General features: G+C 41.6%; 2 protein-coding genes across 7 annotated transcripts in view; one reads left to right on the top strand and one right to left on the bottom strand.

Annotated features, from left to right (window-relative positions):
• The window catches only part of LOC106879571 (glutamyl-tRNA(Gln) amidotransferase subunit A, mitochondrial), a 32275-nt gene that overhangs the window by 9313 nt on the left and 9631 nt on the right, over positions 1–13331 (bottom strand). For 2 of the 6 annotated variants that reach the window (XM_014929214.2, XM_052975607.1), the window contains exons 2-7: positions 4872–5037; positions 3488–3686; positions 2374–2691; positions 1470–1645; positions 1215–1327; positions 718–910 (exon numbers count right to left, since the gene is read on the bottom strand). In XM_014929214.2, coding sequence (XP_014784700.1) covers positions 718–910; positions 1215–1327; positions 1470–1645; positions 2374–2691; positions 3488–3686; positions 4872–5037 — 1165 coding nt within the window. Of the gene's footprint in view, positions 1–717; positions 911–1214; positions 1328–1469; positions 1646–2373; positions 2692–3487; positions 3687–4871; positions 5038–6412; positions 6776–6827; positions 7028–13331 lie in introns of those variants that run through there. The other 4 variants (XM_014929221.2, XM_014929209.2, XM_014929237.2 and 1 more) reach the window with 4 other exon arrangements.
• Positions 7255–13331, top strand: part of LOC106879620 (reticulon-4-interacting protein 1 homolog, mitochondrial) — a 9839-nt gene continuing 3762 nt past the window's right edge. Inside the window, exons 1-3 of the mRNA XM_014929281.2 lie at positions 7255–7783; positions 10200–10354; positions 11099–11167. Of these exons, the coding sequence (XP_014784767.1) occupies positions 7474–7783; positions 10200–10354; positions 11099–11167 (534 nt within the window). The 5' untranslated portion in view covers positions 7255–7473. The remainder of the gene's footprint in view (positions 7784–10199; positions 10355–11098; positions 11168–13331) is intronic.

Below are 13331 nucleotides of genomic sequence, written 5' to 3' on the forward strand. Positions count from 1 at the left end.
GTGTGTGTGTGTGTGTGTGTGTGTGTGTGTGTGTGTGTGTGTGTGTGTGTGTGCACATACCTATATCATCATTATTATTTAACATCCATGAGGATTGCACGAGGCCCCAGGTGTCTGCTTTGGCTTGGTTTCCATGGTTGGGTGCCCTTTCTGACACCAACCACTTTACAGAAGGTACTGAGCACTTTTTAGGTGGCATCATCATCCTCATCATCATCTTTTCCATGCTGGCATGGGTTGGCTGGTTTGACAAGATCTGGCAAGGCCAAGGGTTGCACCAGGTTTCATAATCTGTTTTGGCTTGATTTCTACAGCTGGTTGGCCCTCGTGCTGGTGGCACGTAAAAGCACCCACTACACTCTCAGAGTGGTTGGCATTAGGAAGGGCATCCAGCTGTAGAAACTCTGCCAGATCAGATCGGAGCCAGGTGCAGCCATCTGGTTCGCCAGTCCTCAGTCAAAGTGTCCAACCCATGCTAGCATGGAAAGCAGACGTTAAACGATGATGATGATACACACACATATATGTAGACTGTATGTTGAATGTATAACGCATGTCTCTAGATAAATATGTACACACACACACATTTGTGTCTGTGTTGAGGCTGTATGTTGAATGTGTACTGTGTGTAGGTGATATGTATGCCTCTTGTATATATGGTGTGTGTGTAGCTACAAGTAAGACAGAGAGAAGAGAGAAGAGAGAGTCACAACTTACCATATTTGATTCCATCATATCTTGCCATGTTGGATGCCACCTCACAACAACACAACACTACATAACAGCTTGAACCGTAATTGAAGTGTGGTAATGATACATCTACTACCTTGGCGCCAGCCCTCTCTAACTGGTCTGAAACTCTTGTCCATTCCTCAATTATCTCTGAAGAAGCCGCAGACAAGTAAGCTTCCTGCAAACACAAAAAGTGCCAACGTTTGGGTTATTTCATTAAGAATTTATTTTAATCTTTTCGTTGTCATATTTCGGTTGAAATGCTCTGGCTTTGTTTCAATTAATTTTGAAAATATTAAAATATTGAAGAATTTAGTAAAGAATATATATATATATCTATATCTATCTATCTATTTATCTATATATATATATATATATATATATATATACACACACACACAAATATATATATTGTGTAAGAGATGGGTTGACCAGATATAAAAATTCATAAAAATGTCAAAAGAAAAGAAAATGTACTTTACCTTAGGAATGCCCACTGTTATACCAACCATTGAGGGATGCTCATCAATGGAGAGTGGCTGGAATTTATTGGTCACTGTAGTGGAGTCTTTGATGTCATGACCTCTCAAAATATCTGAAATATATATGATGGATGGTGTAACATGTATAGGTATACATACAGACAGACAAACATACAGACAGACAAACATACACGCATATACATATACATGTATGTATGTATATTAAGTTGGAAAGAAAGTCCTGTTGCTACTCACTGAATATTAAGGCAGCGTCATCTACTGTTTTAGCCAGGATACCAGGGACATCAAAGGAGTTGACGAGAGGGATCAGCCCATATCTTGATAAACTGCCATAGGTTGGCTTCAGACCAACAATGCCACAATATGCAGCAGGGTTTCTAGTTGAGCCTCCAGTATCTGATCCTAGGGCCCTGGTGTAAAGAAGAAAGGAAGAAAAAATGAGAAAGAGAAAAATAGTTTTGTTAAATAAGTAGAATATGTGCTGCTGTGAAGGTTTAATAAAGCTGAAACATGTACAGTTCTTCCCTCCCCTCCTCTCAATAAGGGTGGCTCTGCCATGCATTTAATTTCTAATTAGCATCCCTATATTTTTCTTGTCCGTCTGTGTCTCACCCCACTCTCTTTATATATATATATGTCACAAAAGTGACAGAGGGTACTAACTAGTATTGCTTTTGCTAAAAATAAGAGTTAAAACTCCAAAGTCACAAAAGCGCTGTCTTAATGACTGGCAAAGGGAGGTAAGTTAATAGTGTACCTAGATGGATCCCAATTTCAGATTTTGATGGAGACCATCTTAATCCTCATCAGCAACTCTTAATGCCTAGGGTTAAACTCAACATATTCTGTCAGTCTTATAAAATTTATCTCCCTTTGAGACAGTGCTTTTGTTTGGCTTTTGAGTTGTTTTAACTCTTATTTTTAGCAAAAGCGGTGCTAGTCACTACACTCTGTCATTTTTGTGACTTCTTTTAATTTTGGTTTTGGCTTCTAATTGCTAATAAACCACACCTTTTAATTTGTTGTTTACACTTTTACCATTTTGAAAATCAGCAAATGTTTTCAACGGTTTTTCTTATAAGACTGATGGAAGTAGTTGAATTTAACCCTAGGCATTAAGAGAAATTGGATGTCTTACCCAAATGCAATTCCTGAAGCCACTGCGACAGCGCTCCCACCAGAACTTCCTCCAGTAATGAACCAATCCTCATCATCCAGCCACTGTTTGTGTCGCCTTTCATGGCTTAACAAGTTGTCTGTCTGTTGGTCCCATGACCTCTGAGGAGGGGCCGAGCTGTCCTTTTCCTCATTTCCTGAGATGGTAGGTTGGATAGGTTTATCATTGTTACTCTCTAAATTTCCTTTCGGACCAGTCAAATGTTTGGTGCTGGAGCGGTCAAATGGATACTTCCAAGGATTCTTCACTGGCCCAAAATGGCTATCAATGCTGCCGGCCCTGAAAGTAGAAATATTCCATTTGATAACAAAATAAGAAAGAAACAAGATTTCAAGAAGAAAATCAAACAAAATTGAAAGACAAGACACAAATTTTCTCAGTTTGATCTTTGGGAACTGTTGTACCCTTAGATCACAGATCTGTGGAATTACGCAACTGAGGCAGTGAATCATCAGAGTTTAATTAAAGTGTTAAGAAGGATCATCATCGTATGAAATCCACTTTTCTGTGCTGGCATGGGTTGGACAGAATTTGTTGAGGCAGATTTTCCACAGCTGGATGCCTTCCCTGTCACCAACCCATACCTGTTTCCTGGCAAAGTATCTTCCGGTGGTCAGACATGTTTTTCATTGAAGACTAGAAACAAACAACCCCGGCTGTATGATGGTGATATTCGTTTACAACCATCACATGATGTCAAGACACACATAAACACACAGAGGCATTCATACATATACACAACCACATCTTACCCATGCCAGCATGGAAAGTGGACATTAAATGTTGATGTCCAGCAGCAGGCTTTTTACAGTTTCTGTCCACCAAATCCATTCTAAAAGGCTGGCCTGAGGCTAAGTGGGATAGTTGGACCCAATGGGAATGCCTTGTGGTGTTTGTTCCAACATTTTGCACTTTGAATTCAAGTCCCACCGAGGTCAACTTGGCTTTACATCCTTTCAAGGGTTAGAAGAACAGTAGCAATCACAGGTGGTGGGTTAGTGGGACTAGATACCTTGTGGTATTGGTTCTGGCTCTTTGAAATCATCATCATCAGTATTGCAATAACACTACTTACCCCATGGCAAACTCGTCCATGTTTGTCTTACCAATTATGGTGGCACCTTGTTGCAGTAATTTCTCTACAACTGTGGCATTGTAGGGTGGCATGTAATTGTGCAACATTGCTGAGGCACATGTTGTCCGTACACCTTCTGTACTAAAGTTGTCCTTAATGGCAAAAGGCAGACCTTGAAGTATCTTGGAGCAGCTGGTCTCTGAAATGTACATGCAGAAGAACATTATTATTATTATTATTATCATCATCATTATTATAAGTATTATTATTATTATTATTATTAAGGTGGGGACCTGGAGGATTGTTAGCACACCCCGAGTAAAATGCTTAGTGGTATTTTGTCCTTCTGTACGTTCTGAGTTCAAATTCTGTCATCCAAACATTGGATTTGTTAGTTTCTATCCAGTCTCCCTGGCAGATGTTTGTGCCGAATGTGACTTTGGAGTCCAAGTCAGTGGTGAAAGAGTCATGGGCAGAATTCACACAGGGTGGTCAGTGCAGGTCGAGGATGTTGAAGACGCTCCTTTCTTCTCCTGTGCTTTACCTCCTCATTCTGTTGTCTGTTCTGCTCAAAGGAGCTGGCTCCATTGTGGATGGCAGTCCTCCAGTCCGTCCTATCCATGGCAATCTGTTCGCATGAGGATGGCTGGATGTTAGTTTGAGCCAGGGCTCGTTTAAGCTGGTCTTTAAAATTGAATTTCGGGCCTCTTCTGGGTCTTGTTCCAATTGCAAGTTCTCCGTAGAGCATGATCCTCTACAGATATATATATACGGATATATATATATATATACACACACACACAAAAACAAAATATGAGGTAAGGGAAATAACTCATCAGTTAGTAGCATGTATTGAATAGCACAGACAAATACAGGCCTACCAAATACCATACAACTTGCATGAACTCTTTTAACTGTTTTACTTGTTTCAGTCACTGGACTGTGGCTATGCTGGAGCACCACTTTGAAGGGTTATGTGCAAATCAATTCTTGGACTTATTTCAAAACTGGGATTTATTCTATTAGTGTTTTTTGGCTGAACTGTTTAAGTACTGAGGACATAAACAAACCAACACCGAATACCAAGAGGTGAAAGGGCAGACACAAAGACACACCCACACACAATGAGCTTCCTCACCGTTTCCATTTATGAAACTCATTGAGAAGGCATTGGTCAGCCCAGGACCATGGTAGAAGACACTTGACCAAGGTGCCCCATGGCGGGAGTGAACCTGGAACTGCAGGGTCGAGAAGCAAGCTTCCTAACTACACACAGGCTTCAGTACAGTTTCCATCTGTCAAGCTTCATTCATAGAGTTTTGGCCAAGTTACAGCACAGTGGGATCGATCTTGGAACGATGTGGTTAATCATGAAACAATTTACCTGTGTTGTTGTTAGCAACAGGTGTGTGTGGCTCCGTCTGGTGGTGAGGATTGGAATAACATTCTGTGATGAACATATTCAACTCTCGTAACTGCTTGGCACGCTGGACACATTTTTTGGAAAGTTCCACAGGACAGATCCGGTGCTGTTTGATTTGGTGGAGGGCCTGCAAAAAAACACAAAGGAAACATTGCTGAATGGTTCCACCATGACCACCACCATTTATATATATAAATAAGAAATAGTGGTACAACAAGGCACCAATGTTTGCTGGAAATAACAGTCAATAACAATACCATACTCTGTAAAGCTTATATTTGCCAGAATATATTTACATCATCATCATCATCGTCATTTAATGTCCGCCTTCCATGCTAGCATGGGTTGGACAATTTGACTGGGGACTGGCGAATCAGATGGCTGCACCAGGCTCCAATCTGATTTGGCATAGTTTCTTCAGCTGGATGCCCTTTCTAACGCCAACCACTCCGAGAGTGTAGTGGGTGCTTTTACATTCCACTAGCACGAGGGCCAGGCAGGCGGTAAATATATTCTGGCAAAGATGTATGCGAGCAGCAAGCTTAAAAAATTTTCATCTTGGCAGAACATCATAAAAATGGACAACCCAGAATGGAGAATCTAGTATTGCAATGATATTTAAAATTTTTACAGAAACCTTTTCCACTGACCTCAGTTCTGTTAATGGCGTTCAGCCGAATATACTGGCAAGATGTAGTTATATTTTAAAATTTTGTCACTGGTGAATCCTAGCTGATGAGGACTAATCAAATTTATGATAACAACCTTATTTTGGAAAGTTCGAAATTCAGGTCCTAGACTATCCATTCTAGGTTGTCCATTTTTACAATGTTCTGCCTAGAGGTGAGACGAAAATTTTTAAAGTTTGCTGCCTGCATACATCTTTGCCAGAATATATTTCAGTGAAGCTTTACATAGAGTCAGATCATTACTGACTGTTATTTCCAGCAAACACTGGTGCCTTGTCATACCACTACCTTTATTTGGCTGGAAAGTGATATTATTGTATTGCAATGATATTTAAAATTTATATATATATACACTCTCTCTCTTTACTCATTTACTTGTTTCAGTGATTTTGACTGCGGCCATGCTGGAGCACCGCCTTTAGTCGAGCAAATCGACCCCATGACTTATTCTTTGTAAGCCTAGTACTTATTCTATCGGTCTCTTTTGCCGAACCGCTAAGTTACGGGGACGTAAACACACCAGCATCGGTTGAGCCCCTGGTGCAGCCTTCTGGCTTGCTAGTCCCCAGTCAAACCGTCCAACCCATGTCAGCATGGAAAGTGGACGTTAAACGACGACGATGATAATGATGATACAGTGAATAAATTGTCGTCTAAATTACGCAAAAATGAAAATAACACTGACATCTCACTTTAACAGATATATGTACTGAAATTACATCAAAATATCTTGAAATACTAAAGAGTAAATTTATTCAATAAAATGCCTCTAAACTACGACACCTTGATTATGAGATAAGGACGTAACATAACTGTAAATCTGTTAAGGATATTCGCTGCCAGGTTTAGATTGAGCCACGATGTACGTTAGTTTGTATCTGAGTTGTGTACGGCAGGGTGTGGACACGTTGCCGGTTTCAACACTTTTAGTTCTTTTTGAGACATTTCAGGATCAAACAGGTCAACTTTGTGAACCGGATCGGACACTGAGAATGGATTTTCAATCCGGGACTGAAATGGGGACTGTCCCGATTGTCCAAGACAAATCGGGACGTATGATGGTAAGTCTAAGATGCTACTCTATACCGTTGTCTCTCTCTCTCTCTTTCTGTGTGTATGACTGTAGCCCGATGATTGTAACAAGTAAAAAATAAAAGCTAGAAGAGATATATCGGTGCTATTAATGAAACATAAGATAACAAAAGACACAAGAGTGGCCGTACAATACCTCCTTGAGTGAGAGAGATAACCAGTGTGTAGTCATTCTTTTAAAAGCGATTTGGAAACAATAATTTCTCTGAAATATTATAATTGTTGTTGTTGAAGAATCGAAAAAAAATTTCGACCTTGAACATGCTAACCTGGAACCGGTATCAGAGTAAAACTAGTTCTACCGACTTTGTGATCCGGCCATGTCGATAGAGAGAGAGAGAGAGAGAGAGAGTAGGAAAGAGATATGAGTGATACGAGAGAGAGAGAGAGAGAGAGAGAGAGTAGGAAAGAGAAAAGAGTGATACGAGAGAGAGAGAGAGAAAGCGGGTGAGAGATATGAGGTTAGAATGAAAGAGAGAAAGAAAAAAAAAACAGGAAGAGAGAGACGGAGAGAGAAAGAAAAAGAGGAACAAAGAGACGGAGAGAGAGGATTTGGCTGGTAACAAATTTACAGAGTAGATTAATTGTGTCGACACCGCACCAATATAAACTAAACGAAGCCGCCGCACGTTGTTTTATTGTCTTGTGTTTTGTAAATGATGCCCAGAGCTGCATCTCGGTTGAGGTTTATGGCCTTTCTCAGGATATACTGTATCTTTTAGTGCTCCCGCCACCGCTAACGACTGAATACATACACACACACACACACACACACACACACGATGATGATGTTGAGGATGTCGAAGTTATATAATAACATTTCGTCTTTGAAGCTGTTGTCAAATAATTTCAAGACTGGGGCGCACGGCAGCAGAGTCACCTTGGTGCAGCAGCTCCTCCAATGCCGCAGCTTTTCTGACGGCGAACAGACCAGCTTCAGCCACCGAATGTCGGCATGGAATATCTATTCTTACGGCTGTGACCAGATGACCTTGTCCAAAACCACTCGTGTCCCGTCTGTGTTGGACCCTGGAGATGTGTTGGTCGACGTCCATGCTGCCAGCGTCAACCCGATTGATGTCATGATGAGAGGTAAGGCTGTTTTCGCTGCTTTACCTCGCATTTACACCCATCTCCAACTTTTCTTCGTGCCAGAATCATTTACCGACCCTAGTTCAAATCCTGTCGGGTTCAACTGCTTTCCATTCGCTCTGAGTTTTATAAAATAGATTACCAGTTTACTACCGGAGTTGATTGAAACGACCAACGTCCCGTCCATATCTCCGGCCTTGAGCCCTATATGCTAGAAACAGTTATTATTTTCAAAATGTAGTAAATCGGCAGAATTGTTAGCGCGTCGGACAAAATGCTTAGCGGTATTTCTTTCGGCTTTTTGCGTTCAGAGTTCAAATTCCACAGAGGTCGACTTTGCCTTTCATCCTTCAGGGCCAGTTAAATACTTCAAAATCGTTAGATTGGAATTAAAATTAGAAGCAATTATTTTAAAGCGGTGGACTGGCAAAATCGTTAGAGCGCAGAGAAAATATTTTGTGATATTTGTTCTGGTCCTTTGTGTTGTGAGTTCAAATCCTACGCAGGTTAGCGTTGCCTTTCATCCCCGGCAAAAACAAAATAAATTACAAGAAGACCGTTGTAGTTCTTTGGGAACATTGTACTACAGAAATAGAATAATGAAGGAAATGAAGAAGACTTCGAGCCATGGAAGTTGAAAAAATCTCGAAAGGTTCTTCAACTTTCATCTCTTGCATCCACATCATGTCTTCATATCAGTGCTGTTTCTTTTTCTCTTGCCCATATACTCACTGATCTTCAAGTTCTTTTTCCTGCTTTCATATCCTCAGTTGTACTTTTGACCCTGTAAATTGTCCACTCCAATAACAGCTACCTCTGTTGGGTCTACTCATTGTAACACTCCTCATTCAGCAATCCTTCATCTAAAAATGTTTCCTCATCTCTTTCCTACCAGCATCAGTGAGTGTAGGTGCATCGCTGTCATTTCAACAGCTCCTTCATTCACCCGACACCTTGCTTCTCAACCACGACCCTTCACGTCTCTCTTCCTCTCATCACAGAACGTGGTAAGCCGCTTGTTTTCAGTTCCTCTCCATGAGAGATATTCCTTACAGTGGACTGAGATGATCGAATGCAGTTTTCTGGACACTGATGATTTGGCTCAGCCAATTATTGGACATTCGGCCAGTGTTGGCTGCAGTACTTTTTGGTGCTGAAGGCCAACTCCTGCACATATGCATACAGAAATATACACATATAGATAGACAGACAGAAAGATGGAGGGATAGATAGATACATACATAGATGGATAGATAGACAGGGAGAAGACCCAGCAAGTAAAGTGAGATCACAGCCATAGCCTACACCAGTGTTGCATAACCAGCCCACATAAAAAGTACCTTAGGATTGTCAGGTGACATGCTGTGCTTGAGGAAACCTATTGAGTCAAGTAAATCAAAATCAAATGGAAATTGTAATTGTGGCCGATACCAGTGCTCCCTGACTGGCTTCCGTGCTGGTGTCATGCAATAAGCACCATTCATGTGTGGGTCATTGCCAGTGCCGCCCAACTGGCTCTCATGCTGGTGGCACGTAAAAAGCACCCATTACACTCTCGGAGTGGTTGGCGTTAGGAAGGGCATCCGGCTGTAGAAACTCTGCCAGATCAGATTGGAGCCTGGTGTGGCCTCCTGGCTTGCCAGTCCCCAGTCAAACCATCCAACCCATGCCAGCATGGAAAGCGGATGTTAAACGATGATGATGATGACAGACAGACAGATGGACGGGTGGATGGCTCGACAGACAGGTAGATGGATAGAAAACATTGCAATTTATTAATTGTACATGATTGATAGAAACACTTTGCCTCTCCTCATTCACTTAAAAAGAAATATGTTTGCACACATAAATAGAGGGAAAGAGGAGAAACGGTGAGGGAGGGAAAGAGGAGAGCAAGAGAGAGAGAGGGAGAGAGAGAGAGAGCAAAATATTAAAACATCTGTAATTCCAAAACGGCCAAAATGTCTCCGACCCGCCTGATTCTTAGCTCCTCTTCCAGCTCTCCTGGCGTTTCCTCTTTCCTATTTATTCCCATTTTCTTCCAGGTCTGTTCATTATCTGTTATGACCCCCAGGAAAAGACTAACGATTATAATGAATGTTAACCCCAGGTCAGCTTTGTTTTTTGAACAGACATATGATCAAAGACGTTCCAGGCATGACCAGCCCATTAAAGTTTTATGCAGTCAGTTGTCCTTCTTTTAGGGGTCCACTCATAGATGTCGGTATGTATGTCTAGCAACATCCCTGTCCCCTAGATGTCAGCAGAACATGTCATTGTGAGTTTTACTTGTTCTTCATTGAAGGTCAGTAAGTGGTCCGAAGTTGAAGTATTTAGTGACCACCCCTGATGAGGAAACCCAGTCTATTGTGCCATCGTCTTGTAGGATGTCTCAGTGGTTTGATTCTATTAACAGATGGTTACGGTGAAAAACTCATCAACCTCATCCGATGGCAACTTGGCAGCAAGCATTTTGTTGGTTCTGAATTTCCGCTCATTTTGGGACGAGACTTTTCCGGAACTGTTGTCTCCGTTGGAAAGAATGTGACCAGCTTTCAGCCGGGCGACGAGGTTTGTCTCTTTCATTCATTTATTCTTTCTGTTATCATCATTGTTGTCATCATCATCATCATCACCACCACAACCAACACTGCCACCATCATCATTTACCATGATCTTCAGCATCACAGCTACCACCATCATCATCATCATCATTATGACCAACATCATCACTATCATCACGACTAATGGGTGTGTAAAGGGCTTGTACAGTGCCATATAAAAGCACCCAGTGCCACCCTGTAAAGTGGTTGGAATTAGGAAGGGCATTCAGCCGTAGAAACCATGCCGAACCAGACTGGATCCTGGGGCAGCTCCCCCAGCTTGCCAGCCTTGGTCAAACCGTCCAGCTCGTGCCAACATGGACAACGGACGTTAAGTGATGACGACGATGATGATGATGCACATTGCTTTTAATTATTCATGCGTCATCTGGTCGCTTTAAGATTTCGATAACATGATTGTATATTTTCAAAATGACATTGTAGGGTAAGTGTGAGAAGCCAGATCTGGCTAGTTTGAACATAAAAAAAAAGGTCAAATATTTGATCTGGATATGGACGGTTTAAATGCTAAAGGCTTAAAGACAGCAAGGTATGATTTGAGGGCAATTATACTTGTACACATGAATGTATACTTGCATGTGTGTGTATATATATATATATATATATATATATATGTATATGTATGTGTGTGTGTTTTAAATGAATCTTTCTATTTGTGTTTTTTTCTTTTATTTTCCTTTTTACCCCCTAGGTATGGGGAGTTGTGGGGGCACACAACCAAGGCAGCCACGCCCAGTTTTGTGTGGCATCAACAAAGGAGGTGAGTTTGAATTAATCATCATCATCATCATCATTATCATCACCAGTGAAACAATGGAGTCAATGTAATCGACTCATCCCTTCCCCCCGAAATTGCTGGCCTTGTGCCACAATTTGAAATCATTATTATTATTATTCTTTTAACCCCAAATTTTGTTGGAACTCCTGGAATCTTGCTTGAGTTGTGGCCTTGCTACCTGTTACCTGTGCTTTTCAACTCTCTGATACCTTCCTGATGGTTCTGGCCATGCCAAGGAGTTAAACCTTTCGCAACGTCTCTCCTGGGTACTCCATTGGAACCATTTCTTTTATATTTCTCTCAATACCCTTCAATATTGTCCCCCAAGGCTACAACAATAACTGGCACCATCAGGCTATTTCGTATTTACAAGTCTCCTTTCTTGTCTTCCTTCTTAACAGCCCATGGGACAAATGGGAATGCAACATCAGTCATGGAACACATGTGGTTTACTTTGTCGTTCGCCACCACCACCACCATGTAGTGGCTGGGCAGAATTGTTAGGGTGTCAGGATGGAGTGTAAAATCGACTTTGCTGAGATTTGAACTTAGAATGAAGCAAACCTCGTCAAACATTGTTTTTTTCCGATTCTCTCAGGATTCTGCTATCCATCCTTCCATCGCTCTGTTGACGGAATTGTAAGGTTTGCTGATAGTTGTTGTTTAACCCGTGGTTCATTCTGACCAATGTCTAGGTCGAGAGGCGTTCCAACCATGACCACACACTGTCAGTTTAGAAGTATATCCAAGACTTCTTCTTTAGTTGCCATGTTCAGAATGTAGGACGGAGGCGATCATGCCCTACCAGAGTTTTCTGTAGCAGTTCCACATCCGGGTGTTTAATGCCTCTTTCATCCAACTAGTTCGTGGAGGCGCAATGGCCCAGTGGTTAGGGCAGCGGACTCGCGGTTTCGATTCCCAGACCGGGCGTTGTGAGTGTTTATTGAGCGAAAACACCTTAAAAGCTCCATGAGGCTCCGGCAGGGGATGGTGGCGAACCCTGCTCTACTCTTCCACCACATCTTTCTCTCACTCTTTCTTCCTGTTTCTGTTGTGCCTGTAATTCAAAGGGTCAGCCTTGTCACACTCTGTGTCACGCTGAATGTCCCCGAGAACTACGTTAAGGGTACACGTGTCTGTGGAGTGCTCAGCCACTTACACGTTAATTTCACGAGCAGGCTGTTCCGTTGATCGGATCAACTGGAACCCTCGACGTCGTAAGCGACGGAGTGCCAACAACAACAACAACAACAACCAACCAGTTCATTAAGCTTGACATCCAGATCATCCCCCTTCAATCTTTCCAGTCATTGCCCCTTTCTCCAGGCCCTCTTTCCTCATTACATGACCAAGAAATCTCAGTTGTTTGGCCCTTCTCTCACCAAGCGGCTTCCTATTCGCTGCGGCCCGGCTCATCACTTCTTCGTTAGTCTCTTAGTCCGTCTATGCTGTTCTCAATATTCGCCTTAAGAATCGCATTTCACAGCTCTCGTAAAATACATTATCGAATAACACCTTTCTTTATTTACAGTTGTAATTTGTGGCCGGTTGAGCAACAAGCCAGAGAAGCACTTCCGTTTGGTTTGTGCTGTGTGTGTGTGTAAGCGTATAGAATATATTTATCACAGTTAGTAGATCGGTATTAAAAATCGGGGTAAATAACTCTTGCGTTCTTACGATAAAGGAAGATAACTCTTGCGTTCTTACGATAAAGGGAGATAACTCTTGTGACAGTTTGTGAGGGGAAAGAATTGGTAGTTAAGCCTGGAAAATATATATTGTATATAAACACACACACATACATACATATATGTGTGTGTGTGTGTGTGTGTATATAATGAAAGGATATATATTCCGACTAGGTCACTGGCCTGAGTAGAATCGTGTGAGCCCATTGCTATATCAAATGCATTTTCCCTATCTAACTTACTCCATATTTTATATATTCTAAAACACACACACCCACATCATGCATGCACACACTCAGGTCTAACCATCTATCCATCATCTGTCTGTCTGTCTCTATCTAAGTTTTGAGTGTGTATGTATTGTATGTGCTTCTTCTCCCTTGCTCTCCAACCATAACTCTTGCACCTCCTCTTACATCCCCCAGATAATCATATATATATATATATATATATATATA

Source organism: Octopus bimaculoides, chromosome 21, assembly GCF_001194135.2.
Source record: "Octopus bimaculoides isolate UCB-OBI-ISO-001 chromosome 21, ASM119413v2, whole genome shotgun sequence".
NCBI lineage: Eukaryota > Metazoa > Mollusca > Cephalopoda > Octopoda > Octopodidae > Octopus > Octopus bimaculoides.